The sequence below is a fragment of the Lissotriton helveticus genome, chromosome 6 (assembly GCF_964261635.1).
Source record: "Lissotriton helveticus chromosome 6, aLisHel1.1, whole genome shotgun sequence".
Lineage (NCBI taxonomy): Eukaryota > Metazoa > Chordata > Amphibia > Caudata > Salamandridae > Lissotriton > Lissotriton helveticus.
This window is the reverse complement of record NC_136067.1, coordinates 81,311,707-81,329,807: the sequence shown is the minus strand read 5'-3', so window position 1 is coordinate 81,329,807 and position 18,101 is coordinate 81,311,707. Positions and strand designations below refer to the sequence as shown.

Here is an 18,101-nt window from a genome sequence, read left to right as displayed (position 1 = left end):
TTTGGCACCATCTGCCCAATACCCCAAGGAGATCACTTCAGACCAATGAGTGCCACAGATTGTCCATTACCTTCCAACAGACTCCCACACCACTTCCTCGGTCCCCCAATCTGCTGACAGAAGACCACATTGAACTCTTGCGGCAGGAAGTACTGTCCCTTCTGGCCAAATGAGTCATCAAGAGGGTGCCAGCATCAGAAGTAGGTTGTGGTTGTTATTCCGTCTACTTTCTTGTGCCAAAGAAGATTGGGAGTCCCCATCCTATCTTAGATATGCACCCTCTCAATTACATAGTGGGGGAAAAATCCAAAATACTCACCCTGGCTCAGGTCTTATCTGCCCTAAACCCTGGAGTCTGAATGGTAGTGTTGGACTTTCAGGACACCTATTTCCACATTCCTGTCCTGCCTGCCCACAGGTGTTACCTTCGATTTATGGTGGGTCATGAGTGTTATCAGTTCACTGTGGTCCCTTTTGGCCATAACAGGGCCCTTTGGGTGTTCATCAAGGTGATGATGGTGGTTGCAGCATATCTACTGAGGTTAGGGGTTCCATTCTTCCTTCCATCAAGGGAAGGCTCGTTCAGGTAATCACAGACAACACTGCCATGTAGTATTTCAACAAGCATGGCGGGGTGGACTTGTGGATGCTATGTCAATAAGCTCTGTATCACTGGATGAGGCTTTAACGTCAAAACATTTTTGTTGGTGTCGACGCCTGGCAGGCTCTTTGAACACCAAAGAAACTGTCGATGCCTAGCAGATCACAAATGGTGTCTCTGTTCTGGGGTGGTGCAAGGTCTCTTCCAAGATTGGGGAGAGCCTTAGTTAGATCTATTTGACAGCGCCGAAAACACAGTGTCAGCACTTCTATGCTCTGGAGTTGCCAAGGCAGCTCCTGGTCAGAGCTGCATTTCGTCTCGAATGGAGCTTAGGACTCCTGTATGCCTTCTCGACGATACTACTTCTGACAAGAGTTCTAAAAAAAGATCAAGAACAACTTGCCCCAGGTCATCCTAGTGGCGCCGGATAGGCAAGAAGAGTATGGTATCCCCAACCCCTGACCATGAGCATCTGTCCTCCAGTCATGCTGCCCATTCATGAGGATCTTCTGTCACAGCAACATTGCAGGGTATTGCACCCAAAACCTGTTCACTCTCCACCTCCATGAATGGAGATTGAGTAGCGATGGGGTGTTTAAACTCCCTCATGAGTGTGTGATGCCATTCTGGCAGCCAGGCGTTCCACCACTAAAACTATTTACAAGTGCCGATGGGACAAGTTTGTGGCTTGGTGCATGTCTAAATCGGTTGATCCTCTGGACCCATGTCTGAAGTTCCCATGTTTGCTGTATCCCTGGCCCAGCAAAGCTTTGCTTTGGGCACAGTCCAGGGATATCTGTCCGTCATTTCTGTGTTCCAGACCAACCTTCCCTCTTTTTCATCTGTTGTGACTATATTACTTAAAGATTTGCAACATAGGTTTCCTCCCGTGCCCTTCATTATGCCCTATTGAGACATGAATTTTGCACTTACTGTCCTTCTGGGTTACCCTTTTGATATGATGCACAGTTGCCCTGTACAGCTCCTCGCTCTCAAAACAGTTTTCCTTGTGGCAGTAACACTTGCCAGGAAAGTTGGTGTACTGCAGGGGCTTCTCAGTTAATTCTCCCTACACTTTATTCTTCCCAGATAAGCGGATTCTTAGAACTCGGTCATCCTTCTTTACCAAAGATAGTCACACATTTTCATGTCGGGCAACATCACAGTGCCTACCTTCCCCCCCCCCCTCCCCTCTCCCCCCCCAGTCTGTCTAATGAAGAGAAAAGACTCCACCACTTGTATCCAAACAATAGCATTATTATCCTACACTGATCATTCCAAAGAATTCTGGGTGGGCAAACAACTCTTTGTTGGGTTTGCAAAGGCATAGAAAGGAAAGGCCGTTTAGAAGCGAATAATCTCTCAACGGATCACCCTCTGCATTACGATCTGCTATGCAATAGCCCGAGATCTCTGAGTGCAGAGCCAACAAGCCTTGGCAAGTCAACGCAGTGCATAGGGGTTCGGTCCCACCAGATCTGATGAGGGATACTGGCCTCGAAATTGCAGAGACTGCAGGTCAGAAGTACCACCTCTGACGCTGAACCCTTCGAATTCCATGGGACGTTGGGAGCCGCTGACCAGTCCGCTTTTTTGCAGTGCCTGTAGATGCAGGAAAGTGACTGCTTCACACCAATGGAAATTACTTTGGGAGTCCTTTATGCCCACAGATCTGGAGAAGATCCTGGAAGAACCACAGACGAAGACTTGCAGAACAGCAAGACTAGGAGCAGCAGCAGTCTTCTTTGGTGCAGTCTCGTTCCAGGCGAATCCCAAGTGCCCAGAGGGTCGAAGAGTGACGTGGTTTTAAGCTTGAGTCTTGTCCCACAACACATCTGAGGATCCACCCACAGGTAAGCCCTTAAGGGGGTTAGGACAACTCTGGGGTCCGTGCCAGAGGAGGGGTTAGACAGAGGGGAGAATATTTCCATGTCCTTTGTCCAGTTTTGCGCCAGAGCTGGAGCCAAGTGCTCCCTGACCGGCACAAACTGGAGTATGCAAGGTTGTCACCAAATGTGCCCTTTAAAGCAGTCTAGTGGCAGAGGCAAGCGTCCCCACCCCAATACACTAAGTTCTGTCTGGGAAATGTTTGTCGCACCTCCTTGCGACAGGAAACCTATTGTACTACTTTCCACTGCACTAAATTGGCTCAGCACTAGCTTGCAGTCAGACCCTGAAAGGTCACTATATAGCTCAAACTTTGATAATTCGAGACCTATTGCATTGCAAATGCTTGTTTTTAAATGTCCACACTTTCTGCTTTTAAATTTTAACATTCCATTTTTTCATTAAATACAATAACAAATATTAGACAAGGCAGCTCAGCTGTTTCGCATTCACCGGCTGTGGTATACAGGGTAGCATAAAAATATCTGGGATGGGAAGGGAATTTTATAAATATATTTGTGCATGGATGGTAATTTAACACATACATACACTCACAGTCCAGCAAAATTACTAAACAAGCGCTTTTGCCTTCTCACAGTCTCTTGCACAATGCGAGGAAACCGTGGAGTTCTATGTGTTGTAGAACATCAACTGTGGCGGCCATTTTGGAGTCAGACTTAACAGCCACATGTTAATGCTTATGTACTCGTAATACTTCTGCTCAGCCTAAACTGTAAATTGTTTCTCGTAGTGACACACTTTCTTTACCGATACCCGGTGAAGGTCTCCCTTTGTTTATGATTTATAGCAGACTGCCCAGAACTCCATTTCCCACCAGATCACGACCAATGGGTGTCAGTGATGACGTTCAGCAGAAGTGGCAAAGCTGAGCTTCCACTTATGCGCGTCAGCGCAGAGAGTCAGAGCTGGAGTTCTGTATTCAGACAAGATGGCAGGGCTGCCCTGCAGGATCATCAAGGTGAGGCGCGGCACACGGGCACTAAGTGAACATGTTTGGGGTGTATTGGTCTGGCACTGTCTCCGTCGTAGCATTGCAGGGGGTGAATTCTAGGCCACTGCTAGCGTCCATGAAGGGCCAGCAGAAGGAAGGAGGTGGGGACTGGGTGAGTTATACCCCACCCCCAATGCAGCATGGCGGAGAAACGGGGCTCTGGAATGAGGGGAGAGAGAGGTCATAGGTCGGGGTGCTGAAACAAAAATGAGCCTTTTGTTTGCTCTGGTGTCTGCAGTGGGGAGGCTCGTGCGAGGCAGGATGGGACTTGCTCACTGTTGGGCCAACGGGGTTCTACACTTGGGCGGCGAAAGTGAAGTAGTCCAAATGCAGGAAAGAGTGAGGCCGGGGTGCATAACTCTTGTTTAAGATGTTAAATTTCTGCGAGGGAGAAAGGGCTACGCAAGCCAGTGCTTCATAGCCCTATTGCTGCTTGGCATTCTGAGGCCATTTTGACAGTGACACACTGCTACTCGATACCGGAAATTCCTAACTACCGAAAGTGTTCTGAGATCTACTCGGATGGTGACCTATACGTATATTCTGCACCACTATTTTTGCGTGGATCATCTTCCACGTGCCTCCGTCTTTAGGTAATGTGAGACAGCTTATGCTCCAGACCTCCAAGTACCACTATCATATTTCGCACTTACGGTGCAATTTTTACCAGCTAGGATATGATCGTTATTGGTAGGCCAGTCTGTTACTTTTCATGATGATGGTAACTGTGTAGACCAGAGGATAAACATCTGTCACCCCCAGTTATTAACACATGAACGAATATAACGCGAACACATGATTTGCACACCCTCAATGTCTCCTTCTGAACAGTGGCCTTTACATTCCCCTGTCCACCTTTCTTGAATTTTGTGAAACTATTATCTGAAGACGGCCCGCCTTTTCTTGGGTTTGCATGTACCACTGCTTTGTCTTGCTGCTCTTCGAAGGTAAGTCAAGGTTACTTTTGGCGGCGATCTATTCTAGTCTCCGAACAAAAGCTTACATTAAGCACCTATAACTGGGCCGACTCCAGATGCAACTGCTAACAGCGTCCTGCGTTTCACCTGCACAGCCAGTCAACAGGCTCATGCTAAATAAATATACTCAGGCCTCCATGCTGATCACCGGACACACAGACTGACAACCTGTATTTCATAAGCAGGACCGGCATATTGGGCAGTTTTCGCGGATCCTGCAAAGATAATTCATTGGAGCAGTGAGATACGGAGTTGGACATAAGCTCTACATTCCCATAGTTGCCCCCGCCCCTTCCCGCATGCATGCTTCAAAAGAATAACAATCCCGCAAGTGGTGCACGCGTGCCACAGCAAGCGATCTGTTTTCAATTATCGCGCCCGTATCTGGGCACGATAATTGAAAACAGATGTTGGCGTGCGGGTAACAGACACCAACAGGCCATGGGCGGAGCAACACGACCGCCCATGGCCTATTGCGTGTCGTCTTTCTAAAAAAGACGACCGTAAGCTCCAATACCGTGGACAGAAAGGAATCCCACGAGCGTGTGCGATTCCAAGGTCCGATTTGGAACCCTGCACAAAAAGGCTCTTGCCTGCACGAGCACTGCTGCGCCGTGCAACGCAGGGCGCGAGTCCTAAAAATGACTGCCCGCACTAACAAAGACTAGAGAATCGTTTGTAGGCGTGTCCTGCTCATGCAGGGGCATCCTCACACTTATAACAAAGCACTCTGCCTGCAGGAGTGAAAGATCAAGTGTTGGGAGGAGGCTCAGTGACTGATTAGAAGCATCCCGATCAGACTAGTCAAAAAACACACTGACACCAGGCAAAAGGTGGGGCTAGCCATGCAAGAAGGATCCTACCTTCCTACAACACTCTACTAAAGGTAAAGCGGCTACAGCGGCTTTATTAATGAATATCCCTTTTCCAGATAGTGCAAGGCAGCCACATGGAGATCTGTCCATAAGTTTTCTAAGCATTACTGCCTGGGCTGTGATGCTAGAGTGGACACTGAAGTAGGACAGGCCTTCTCTCAGAAATCTATTTGCTTAAAATTCATTCTGCCTTAGTTTACCCTGTTGTCTTCAAGGCTTCAAGTAGGGGTGAGCAGCTTCTCTATTCATTGCTTATGACTTTAAATGGAAATCACATGCGAGAAAAGGGATAGTTTCTTACATTTAACTCCAGTCCTCTCATAGGGAAATCAACATTATAGTCTTAAGCAACCCTCCCCGGTGGAGTGGACAGAAGTAACCAGGGAACATATATATCACGCATTGCCTCAAAAAGAACTGAAGCAACTGCCACCTACTTAATGGGATACTGGTGCTCCCAGGGTCCTCAAAGGCACAATCTCTATAAATGTTAACCCATGTAATTACCTCCTTCTGATAGATACATCTGCCGTGTGGATTCCTCACCATGTGAATATCCCCCTGCGTCAGCAACATTCGGAAATTCTTTTCATAGCTTCGCGCCGACGTGGACTTGGACGTCATAGAGGCACGGCATCGCTCGCGACTCCGCTGACGTCACCGACGCCTATAATAGGCCCACGCCGGCGTGATGACATCAGTTCCCTTTTTTCCGCGTCTTCGACGCTAACGGTTTTCTAGGGATCGTCCGTAGCTTTGACTGTAACTTTGTTACTTTGCATTGTTAGTGTTCCTTTATCTCCTCTTTCAAGATGTCTTCGAAGAAGACGGGTTTCAAAGCCTGTGGAGAATGCGGCAAGACTATGTCCATTACGGATCCACATGAATGCTGTTTGTGGTGTCTTAGCTCCGACCACGACGTCGAAGACTGCCGTTCCTGCAAGAAGATGACTCCTAAGGCCCTCCGGGAAAGAGAAGCTAAACTTATTGTTGCAAAGCTTAAAGAGGGAGTAAGGACAAAATGAAATCGAGATCGCGGACTCGACGCTCGAGGTCAAGATCTCACTCGAAGTCGCGTTCGGATTCATCCTCAGCCCATGCTTCGAGTTCTTCGAAAAAGAAGCATAGAAAAAGATCTCATGAATCCCGACATCGTTCAAAGAAGGACTCGGGTTCTAAGCCGAAGTCGCAGGTGAAGCTGGTAGAAAAAGAAGTGGTGTCTTCAGCTTCGGAAGAACATGACGCCAGAGGAGCGGCTTCGCATGCGGATTCGCCTGGTTCGCCGAAGCAGACAGCGAATCCATCCCATTCTCCGGATCGGGAGGATGAAGGTGAGGAGGAGATAGTTGGAGAGGGAGAGGCTCCGTTGCCCAAAGGTCTGTCGACTCCGGTGCACCAGCCTGAAGAGGAGGTTGACGTCGTATCGACTCCGCACCCTCAAGAACCACCTGGGGGTTCGTACCCAGCCTTCCCGGCTCCAGGTCAGGATCCGACGCATTTTCTAAATGCGATGTATGGTATCTACTCCAGGGCTATGTACCCCTCTGGGATGCCTGTTGGTCCCACGGGTCTGATGGCATTTGGTCTGGGTATCCCCCAATCCTATGCCCCTGCGCCCTTTATGCCGGCTCTGACGCCGCATTGGCATCTTCCGACACCGGCGAGGCCTTCGACTCCGAAGCCATCGACGCCGAAGTCGACGACACCGAATCCTTCGACGCCGGTTCCATCATCTCTGATGCCAAATCCCGAACGGCGTCGTGGAAGTCTTCCTCATATGGTGTCGGGCTCGGCGCCGGCTCCGGCGGAGTCGACAGTGGATCTGACGGCTTCGAAAGTGAAGCACAGGTCGAGGCGTGAAGCCCAGAGACTGATGGAGGAAGAGAGCTATCGTGAGGAGTATTTGGAGGAGGGTGAACTACAGGATCCTGAGGACCCTTATGAGGATCTTTCGGTGGCCAGTGGTCTTGAACTGTCCCCTGAGTGGGATTTGGTTTCGGTGACAGACGAACCCTCAAAAGATGTGGCTCCTTACCACGTTGTAATTAAAAAAGAAGCAAATTTGTTGAACATCGCTTTACCTACTGCTGAGTTCAAATCAAATCTACTCACAGAGGTTCTTCACTCTCCCTCTTCGGTGACTGAACCATTGCTGCCCTTTAATGATGCTCTTAGAGATCCTATTTTAGAGGTTTGGAAGAAACCGTTGTCAACTCCAGCTGTGTCTAGAGCTGTTGCCAGAAGGTACAGGACTGCTCCAGATGATCCTGAATTTTTATCCACTCACCCTCTTCCTGAGAGTTTGGTGGTACAAGCTGCATGTTCCAAACGTTCAACTAAAGCTTTTCCTCAAGTTCCAGCTGAAAAGGAATCGAGAAAGCAGGATCAGGCTGCTAAAAAGATTTTCTCTTCTGCCAGCATGGCATTAAAGTCCACAAACGCGACCTGTTTGATGGGTCGTTACATTCACGCACTAATGGACACTGTTAAGCAGTTAGTGCCAAAGATACCGGAAGATGATAGAAAAGACTTCCAGGAGGTTATCTCGGACACTCAGGCTGCAGCAAGGCAGGTGATACAAAGTGGTTTAGACACTGCAGATTCTGTGGCGAGAATTATGGGCTCTTCTGTTGCTACGAGGAGAGCTGCATGGCTGAAATCTTCTGAATTTTCAACTGATGTCCAGTCTGCATTGTTGGATTTACCATTCGACGGATCTGGTTTGTTTGGGAAGAAGGCAGATGCTGCTTTAGAACGTTTTAAAGACAGCAGGGCGACTGCTAAGTCGTTGGGCCTTCAGACCAGGGGTACTTTTGGAAGGCGTACTAGAGGATTTAGTAGATCTTCATTTCGATCCTACAAATCTACACAACAACAACCACAGCAGCAGAAGAACACGCTGTACAGATCTTATAGGGGCAAGCAGAGAGGCCGTTCTCGAGGTTGTCAAATCTCCTCCTCTTCCCCTTCCCAACCCCCTGCCAACGCAGCAAAGCAGCCCTAGATCCGCCATTCCAGATCATGTGGGCCCAGTGGGGGGCCAGCTTGCCCATTTCCTACAAAATTGGGAATTGATTACATCGGATCTTTGGGTTCTCAATCTTGTAGAGAATGGGTATGCTCCTCCCTTTCGGGAGTTCCCCCAAATTACCCTCCTTGCCAGGGTTATTGTTCGGAGGACCACCTGCTTCTCCTGCAGGAAGAAGTCCTGGCACTGTTTCGAAAAGGTGCGATAGAGGTGGTTCCAGAGCAGGAAAGGGGTCAGGGATGCTACTCCTGGTATTTCCTGATCCCCAAAAAGGATGGCAGGCTTCGGCCAATTCTGGATCTCAGGATCTTGAACCTTTACCTGAAACAGGAAAAGTTCAAGATGCTCACTCTTGCACAGGTTCTTCAAGCGCTGCTGGAAGAAGACTGGATGGTGTCGATCGACTTGCAGGATGCGTATTTTCATATTCCCATCTTGAAGTCGCACAGAAAGTATCTCCGTTTTACGGTTGGGTCGCAACACTACCAGTTTGCGGTCCTTCCGTTTGGTCTTACTACTGCGCCTCGAGTCTTCACCAAGGTGATGGCAGTGGTGGCAGCACATCTCAGGAGGTCCGGGATACCTGTATTCCCGTATCTGGACGACTGGTTGATCAAAGCGGAGTCGCCGGAGAAGGTGCTCCATCATCTGCAAGAGACAACTCAGTTGTTGCACAAGTTGGGTTTTTCGATAAATGTACCCAAGTTTCACCTGGTGCCCTCCCAGCGCAACCTGTTCATAGGTGCGGTACTGGACACTACTGTTTGTCGTGCATTCCCTCCACCTCAAAGGATTCACGACATTCAGGAAATGATTCCTTTGTTCTACAATGGAGCGGTCGTTCCAGTCCTGAAGGTTCTTCTCCTGCTCGGTCTGATGGCTTCTTGCATTCTGTTGGTCAACCATGCACGCTGGCACATGAGGGCACTCCAGTGGTGCCTCCGCAGGCAGTGGTATCAGCACAACGGAGATGTCAGTGAGGATCTCCAGAGAAGCTGCAGCAGATCTGTCTTGGTGGAGCGTGGAAGGCAATCTGTCGCAAGGAAAGCCTTTTCAACTTCCTCCATCGGTGGCCACGGTAATAACGGATGCACCCACTCTCGGGTGGGGTGCTCATCTGGGGGACCTGGAGGTCAAGGGTCTTTGGTCTCCAGAGGAAAGGTTGCTTCACATCAACCTTCTGGAATTGCGGGCGATACGTCTGGCGCTCAAGGCCTTCCTCCCTTCCCTTCGCGGTCAGTCGGCTCAGGTCCTGACGGACAACACGACCGCGATGTGGTACATCAACAAGCAGGGAGGAGTGGGGTCGCAGTGTCTCTGCAGAGAGGCTCTGCGTCTCTGGTCCTGGGTTCAGGACCATCAGATTTGTCTGATGGCAAATCATCTGGCCGGAGTTCAGAACGTTCGTGCAGACAGTCTCAGTCGGCAGTTCTCTGCCGACCACGAGTGGAGGCTTCATCCGAAGGTGGTTAGTCACGTCTTTCGGACGTGGGGCACTCCTCAGGTGGACCTTTTTGCCACTCAAGAGAATGCTCACTGCCCGTTATTCTGCAGTCTCCAGTATCCGATGCAAGGAGCCTTGGGGGACACGTTTCAGTTGAGTTGGAACTCGCAACTCCTTTACGCTTTTTCTCCCATACCTTTGATTCCTCAGGTTCTGAGGAAAATTCGCCAAGACCGGGCCCAAGTTATATTGATCGCCCCGGATTGGCCAAGAAGGGTGTGGTACTCAGACCTTCTCCACCTCTCCTCTCACCCGCCGCTCCGTCTCCCTCACAGGGCAGATCTCCTCTCCCAGATGGAGGGGCAGGTTCTACACCCCCACCTCCAGATCTTACACCTTCATGCCTGGAGATTGAACGGGGCAACCTGAGTTCTTTTTCTCTCCCGTCTGACGTGGTGGACGTCATCTTGTCAGCCAGGCGTGACTCCACTAAGTCCATCTATTCTTATAGGTGGTCAAAATTTGTCACTTGGTGCGGGGAGAAATCTATAGACCCTTTGAGAGCCCATTTGTCTGATGTTCTGCAGTTTGCCCTTTCTCTGGCGCAACAGGGGCTTGCTGTTGCCACAGTGAAGGGCTATCTTCCAGCGCTGTCGGCATTTCTCTGCTTGCCTGACCAGCCATCTCTTTTTAAATCTCCTGTAGTTTTAAGGTTTTTGAAGGGCCTTACAAATAAGTTCCCTCCTACTCCTTTTATTATGCCTCTGTGGGACTTAAATCTTGTATTGACCTTTTTAATGGGTGCTCCCTTTGAGCCTCTTCACAAATGTCCTATGAGGCTTTTGACTCTTAAGACAGTCTTGCTCGTTGCGATAACCTCGGCAAGGAGGGTAAGTGAGCTTCAGGCTCTTAGTTCCAAGCCCCCTTTCTTGACCATTCATGCTGATCGAATGGTTCTTAGGACCAGGGCTGCTTTTCTGCCTAAGGTGGTGACTCCTTTCCACCTTGGTCAATCTGTTACCCTCCCTACCTTTTATCCTCCCCCACACCCTTCCAAGGAGGAGGAGAGATTACACCGTCTGGACCCCAAGAGGGCGGTGTCTTTTTATCTGGACAGATCTAAAGACTGTCTGTTGGATGACCAGATCTTCATTGGCTTTGCTGGCTGCAAGAGAGGGAGAGCTGTCCATAAAAGTACTTTATCAAGATGGATCGTCCTCTGTATAAAGATCTGCTACTCTTTGGCCGGTAAGGAACCTCCAGAGGGTATAAGGGCTCATTCTACTAGAGCTAAGTCGTCAACCTCTGCATTGGCTAGAGGTGTTCCTGTAGAGGATATTTGTAGGGCGGCAACTTGGTCTTCCCTCCACACTTTCGCGAAGCATTACTGCTTGGATTCCGAAGTGAGGAGGGACGGTCTCTTTGCTCGCTCTGTTCTCCAGGATTTCCTGGTCTAGAAGAGTGGAAACCCTCCTCCGGGAGTGGGGACTGCTCTGGGACTCTATTCACAAGGTGAGTAATCCACACAGCAGATGTATCTATCAGAAGAACAAGTTACTTACCTTCGGTAACGCTTTTTCTGGTAGATACAATATCTGCCTGTGGATTCCTCACTGACCCACCCGCCTCCCCGTTGTCCACTCTTCTATGCCAGAGTTTCTATAATGTATTATTTTATTGTCAAGGAGTTGTTTATTTCAAATGTTTTATTGCATTTGCTTCACACTGTGTGTGTTACCTTGATATTTGTACTGCATATACTGTGTATATGTCTACTGTCATTGGTCCGTCCGTGTGCCTCGAAGGCACGGAAAAAAGGGTGGAACTGATGTCATCACGCCGGCGTGGGCCTATTATAGGCATCGGTGACGTCAGCGGAGTCGCGAGCGATGCCGTGCCTCTATGACGTCCAAGTCCACGTCGGCGCGAAGCTACGAAAATAATTTCCGAATGTTGCTGACGCAGGGGGATATTCACAAGGTGAGGAATCCACAGGCCGATATTGTATCTACCAGAAAAAGCGTTACCAAAGGTAAGTAACTTGTTCTTTGTGACTACACTGTCCTGCTCTCCTTCATTTCTGTGCTCTACCTAAAAAGGATGTGTGAAAGATATTTATTCTGTTGTCACATATTCGGAATTCTCCTGACCCTTTTTTAAGTACAAGATGAAGAATGGGCCATTGTAGCCTAGTTCTATAGTTTATTTCTTAAGTAACTCTGCAGGCCTTCTTCTTAAGGAGTTACCCCTTCTGCGTCGGTGAGACTATTCAGTGGTTATGACTATAATGGAAATTCCACTACGAGAGAACTGGAGTTACAGATAAGAAACTATTCCTTCTAATGTGCCAATCACATACTTCATCCTCCTAGTCTCTTTGCTCTTGCTTCAATGTTTCACCCATCTCACTGCTTTGTCATTGCCGTCTCACAATGAGAAGGAAAATAAATACTTGTGAGCAGTTCTGGAGTATTGAGAAAGCGAGTACTACATTTCACTATGAATTTTTGTCACTGAGTTACCCTTAGTATGCCTAATCAGAGTTGCGGTCTACACACTGAGCATTTGTGAAGATGCTTTTGCAGTCCTATTTTGTGTGTCCCATATGCACCATCGCTCACAGACTTAGGGCCTGATTTGGATATTGATGGTAATGGTCCCACTGTTGGTTTTTTTACTGTTTCATCATCCGCCTACTTGGCAGTCCGCCCGCTTGATTTAGATGTTGGCGAGTCCATGGACGAAAGCGCAGAGTCAGAGGTAGTCCAGGCAGGATTACCACTTCCCTAATCACGATGTGCCTTTTTGGCGGTGAAATTGTGTTGGGGAAACCTCCTACTTTGCGTTCGTAGAATCGAAGGAAATTTGGTAAAAACATACCTTTTTTACTGTTTCCTTCTTGAACCTCATTGTCCAGGTCCTTCCTGCGCTGCTGCAACTTGACCATGACGCCAATCCACTCCGTTGTTTTAGACGTGTGAATTGTTTTACATGCAACTTTTTTGTGTCTCATGCATAAGTGTATGTTACCACTTACCGTGGCAAACTGTACACACCTGTATGACACTTGAAATATTTATTTGGTGGTGGTTTTGGGTTTTGTGCTTGTGGTGCCTGTGGGTGTACATTCAACAGTGTGTGTGTATGTTGTTGGTGTGCTATGCAATATGCAAACAAAAAGGGCATTGCACATTACCAACATATACAGATTGACAGTTTCACAACATGTGTGTAGTACTTACCTGTCTCCACACCACCTTGACCTCACTCCATCAGGACTCCACCACCGGGACACTGCCAGCACGACAGGAACATCTAAATCGTCACAAAGCCACCGGCCTGACCGTAACCGAGTACGGGTAGCCAGCAGTGAAAATTGTCGACTCGGCGGCTTCACAGTCTGTTGATGCCACACCTAAATACGACGGACAGAATACCGTCAGCTCGTTTGAGTACTTGGCACCACCGCTAGACTAGGTTAATACCACCAAGATCTAAATCGGGCCCTAAAATATCTCTTCCTTAGTGGTCGCATTCCTTTTCTTATCAATGAATATTTTCATAATGCCTCCATCGGTTAATTTTAATGGCGACAGAAGCTTCCGAAAATATCTGGCCTGCATTCAGCTGAAACTAAATTTTACGCTGGCCATTAGGAAATCCAAAGGAACACTTCCTGCCTTTAAAAAAAAAACACACACACAAACAAAAAACATCTAATTAACTATCACTGCACCTTCATTTGCAACAAAATGATTCTCAAGTATCACCTCAGCACAATGTCCATCACCAAGGTAACCGCCTGTGACACCAACAAAACTGACTTACAAGACATTTTCACTCAATTTCTGTCTTCAGCTGGCAGCAAGGACAACTTGAGGTGTGACCGCTCACAAGCCTAGTACTTTTCTGATTGTGAGCAGCAGAAAAGTAGGAGAATGATGAAAGTGGAATGATTTGTGATAAATGGTGATAGTTTGTCAGATGTTATGCTCCGATTTCTTATGTCTTTTATGTAATGATATTGAAAAGGTTACGCACGATATTAGCCTCTGTATCTCAACATAAAATATGATTTCTCTAGCAGTTTAACACAGTTACTCCAGTTAAGTTTACCTTGCATGTTTCAGGATAGTTTTGACTGATGCCAGGATGTAAGGTCTGTGCATTGTTAAGTGTACAAAAGCCATGGTGGTTCCATTTGCACTCAGACAAGTGGAGGATACTTTCTCATTCAGTGTGTAAGAGAAAGAACTTCTCAAAATAAAATCAAGCATCTTCACCTCAAAAAAACACACAAACAATCTACAAGTTAAATCAAAATATTCTGGCCCTGTATATTGAATGATGTTACGGAAGTTTTGAGCATTCTGAAGATTCACATGAGAACCTGAGAGATTTGTATTTGTTCATTTCCTGCTGTTATGCTTTAATGTTTTAACTGAATAGTTGCTGAAACGTTTAGGTCAGTTTAGTCCATCGAAGCAAAAACGTAGGAGCAAGAAGGTAAGAGCAACTTGGGAAATTTCAAACCTGAAACAACATCATTCACTACTGCTGCATGATCTCACATGTTCTTGAAAGAAGCCAAGAACATGCCTTTATTAAATGAAAGCTTACAATATACTCTGCTTAAGGCAGAGGTTGTACTACATATTGTTGGCTCTAAAATAATTAATTCTACTGATGAAGCTATCTGCTTACTGTGGAAGGCAGCAGAGTAGAATACAGTACTGTCTGAATACAATGCACCATAAACCGGTTCATCTTCAATTAAAACTGTCAAGCAACTTTCACTCATGACTTTACTTTTATTTGTTTGCAGCATCTTTCTGTGTGTCTGGTAAAGGTGCAGATGTCAGTGTTCTGGATGGAGAATGTGCTGGTAAGTAGGTTGTACTTTGAGAGGTTAGCAGTATGAAAAGGATAGTTTGAGCTATAAGACGTTAACCCATTCACTGCGCCCTATGCTAGCTGCTATTTATTTTTTTATAGATTCTCAATGTTTAGTTTTAACATTTTTCTTTTGTTTTGTTATTCTAGTTTGTGTTCCAGATTTTTTTGGAGACATTTTGAAGTATAAATACAATATTTATAAGAAAACATTTTTAAAAAGCTAGGGTTGATCCATGCGGTCAACATTCAAGCTTTAACATAATTAACAGTTGAACTACATAATAGTAACACATACTTTTTTTTTACAAGGCTTTTAAGCTTAGGGAAACTTGTTAAATCCATACAGGTTACTGCCACAAAGTATTTTATTAGATTAAGTCTTTGCTGGTGACGGTAGAGTTGTAATGAGTAAAAAGAGTTAGATTACGAAAAGAGTTTTCCTAGGAATAGCATTTCAAGTTAATACACATTCATCAATTTTTTTATGTGAGTATCACGTTCCTATTGTGTGGTAGTTAAATTAAATGGTGCAATATTTTGATGGGATAATGCCAACAAGAGACAACATCAAAAAGAGGTAAATTGGAAATACTTGTTTTTATTATAATGCACAAGGACAAAGTAGAAGCAACGTGGATAGAGAAAGTGAGGTAGTTTCGAAGATACATTTAAAAAAAATCAGATTGTGCAAGGAAGAGGAATAGAAAAGAGAAACTGAAATACAGAACAAATAGGTTGGGTTGGAGTGCACAAATATGAATCCAAAGCAAAAGATAAGAAGGGGAAGACTAAAACCTTAGAGAAAACGTTTATCGGACATGTGATTGAACCCAGCGAACAGTTTCGATTGGGAGCACTGGGCGTAGAGGAGGGAAAAGACGAATTGCAGATCAAAGAAAAGAGCACTTGGTGAATATTTCTCCAGGTGTCAGACTAGGAGCACTCCTGAGCGTTGGTATGTGGTCTCATGCGATTCTGCACCAGTGTTTTTATGCTCCAGAAGTGAAGTGCGGGGCCACATAGAGTGTCACCCAGGCGCTCTGACCCAAGTTCCTTCCTGCGTCTTCAGGCCAGTATTCTCTTCTTACTCCTCTCATCTTTGATAAGTAATTTTCTCCCAATTTTTTTCTGATGTTCCTTCCCAAAGTGACAAGTTGTGAGCCTTGTAATGACTATTGCAAACAAATCTCTAGGGCAGATCTTCATGAGTTATGCCGGTGGTGCCTTGGGTCGGAGCATGACTCCAGGGTTTGTAACGACTGTGCCCAGATGAACCAGAAGCCCACACGGGACCATGAGGCAAAACTCAACGTCACCATATATTCGTAAGACTCTGCATTGTGGCCAGTTTAAGTTGAAAGGAAGGTCGTTTTTCCACTGGCTGCTTTAGTAGTATCTGTAGTAGGTCCTCATCCATGTTGAAGTCTGGGGTGAAGTCTAAAAAGAAACACAAAAAAGCTGAAGACAAGATTGACCCCTTCCTGCCACTATTCCACTACATAGATGGCACAAGTGCATCAATGTGCCTCCTGATCTCGCTTCCGAACTCCTGAGTAGTTAATTCCTAGTTTGGTTCTGATGTATTCTGAATTTCTAGGGCTGTCGGCAGTGTTGCAGCAAATGGAGGCCTTTAGGCATCCATCTCTCGCTGGTTCGCCACTTTGTGTCTCTTTAACCAGCATTGAGTACCGCACTGACTTTTGTGTTGACTCAAGTTCCGGCGCCACTCTTACTAGTGGTTCCTTTCTCATTGGTGCGCGAAGAGGAGCCACTACCTATAGTTTTCTCTGACTCTGAGCTGGCTTTAGCTTGATCAAACCCACACACCAATCCAACTGTGGCGCAGCTTATAACCAATCCTTCATACTCTGATAGATTAGGAAAAGAACAACTATGATGAAGGGAGCAAATCCACCCCTTAGTATGATGAGGACAATTGGTATGCCGAATTACAAAATGCCAGTGGTCTGTACACTACACAGGACACATGTTCTTCCCTGGTCTTGAGTGTGAGGAGAGTGCCTCTTTTGCTGTGGTCATGAGGTGGATTGCGGAAGTGCTTCATCTGCAGCTCCCCACAGAGTAGATCAAATCTAATATGTCTTGACTGAGGTTCTTCAGCCTGGATGGCACCCTGTCAGGTACTTGGACAAAGCCATGTTCTTGGACCCTAGTTAATAGACAGGTGGACCTTTGCCATAGACCGCAGCAGGTTATCTTGACTTACTGATACTGCAGCCTACGCCTGAGAGCTTGGTGTTAGATGGGTCCTCAAGAACAGTCAACCTTGATACCTTTCCCATAACTTCTTCTGGCCAGCAGTCTAAGTGCATAGAAGCCTTTGGCAAGCACAGGTTTTCTTTGGTTAGTCTTAACTTTGACTCAGTTAATGCCAGTTGCCTTCTAAGCGGCTACAGTCCTTCTTTATGGGATACAGTTGAACAAAACCTGCTGGAAGTTCCAGAGGATCTAATGGCTCCTTTAGTCCAACCCATACAGTTTGGCCGGGATGCAGCAATATGTGTTATATGGTCTGGCCTCAATACAACTGAATGCTTGAGTTGAGCAATGAGCACAAGTGTGGTGCTTCGATTCCATGCCTGGATAATATCTACGGGCTTCTCTTGGGATGCCCATTCTACTTTAATTAGCATGCCAATTGATTGCTATCACCATAAAGTTGATAAAGGTGAACTTAATCCTGGAACATTTCAAGGAGAGTTCTGGCACAGTGCATTTCCATAGCTGTCTGCCCCATCCCGACGATTTCCTCAGCATTTTCACCCCTTTAATCAGCACTTCAGGGTTTTTGTATTGCTACTGCCAGTCTCCACCAGTGACAAAACAGATTACTGAGAAATGTTGTGTCCGAGGCTGTAGCACCAGAGACCATGTTCATGAAATCAGGGACAGGGTTAGTTCCCTTTCCCTCTGGTAACCAGTCCTCAAACTGGTACAGTGGGGCTACGCCCCCCCCCCCCCTTTTATTCGTTTCAGCCGCACAACCCCAATCAATATGGCTGGCAGAGGAATACATATCTGTTTTGCAACCGGGAGGTTAGGCCCTATTGGCCCAAGAAGCCTTAGAGAGGTTCCAGCCTCAGAAGTGAGGACTGTGTTATTCCCGCTATTTCCTAACAAAGGCCTTTGTCCTATTTTAGATCGCCGCCCTATGAATGCCTTCCTTTGGAAAGGACAAATTCAGGTTCCTGATGCTAGACAGGTCTTGTGTTCCCTGGATCCTGAAGACTGACTAATAGCATTTGACCCTGAGGACACGTATTTCCATTTTACTTTTTTGCTCGTCCAAAGGCGTTTTATGCATTTCGCAGTGGGCCAGGAGCATTTCCTGTCAGCATTACTCCCCTTCGGTCTTACCAT

At 46.8% G+C, this 18,101-nt stretch overlaps 1 protein-coding gene across 2 annotated transcripts in view; it reads left to right on the top strand.

Moving 5' to 3' along the window:
• LOC144762250 (exportin-5-like) overlaps nt 1-18,101 on the top strand; it is a 1,106,737-nt gene that overhangs the window by 862,110 nt on the left and 226,526 nt on the right. For both annotated transcript variants that reach the window (XM_078647393.1, XM_078647392.1), the window contains exon 26: nt 14,650-14,709. In XM_078647393.1, the coding sequence (XP_078503519.1) occupies nt 14,650-14,709 (60 nt within the window). The remainder of the gene's footprint in view (nt 1-14,649; nt 14,710-18,101) is intronic.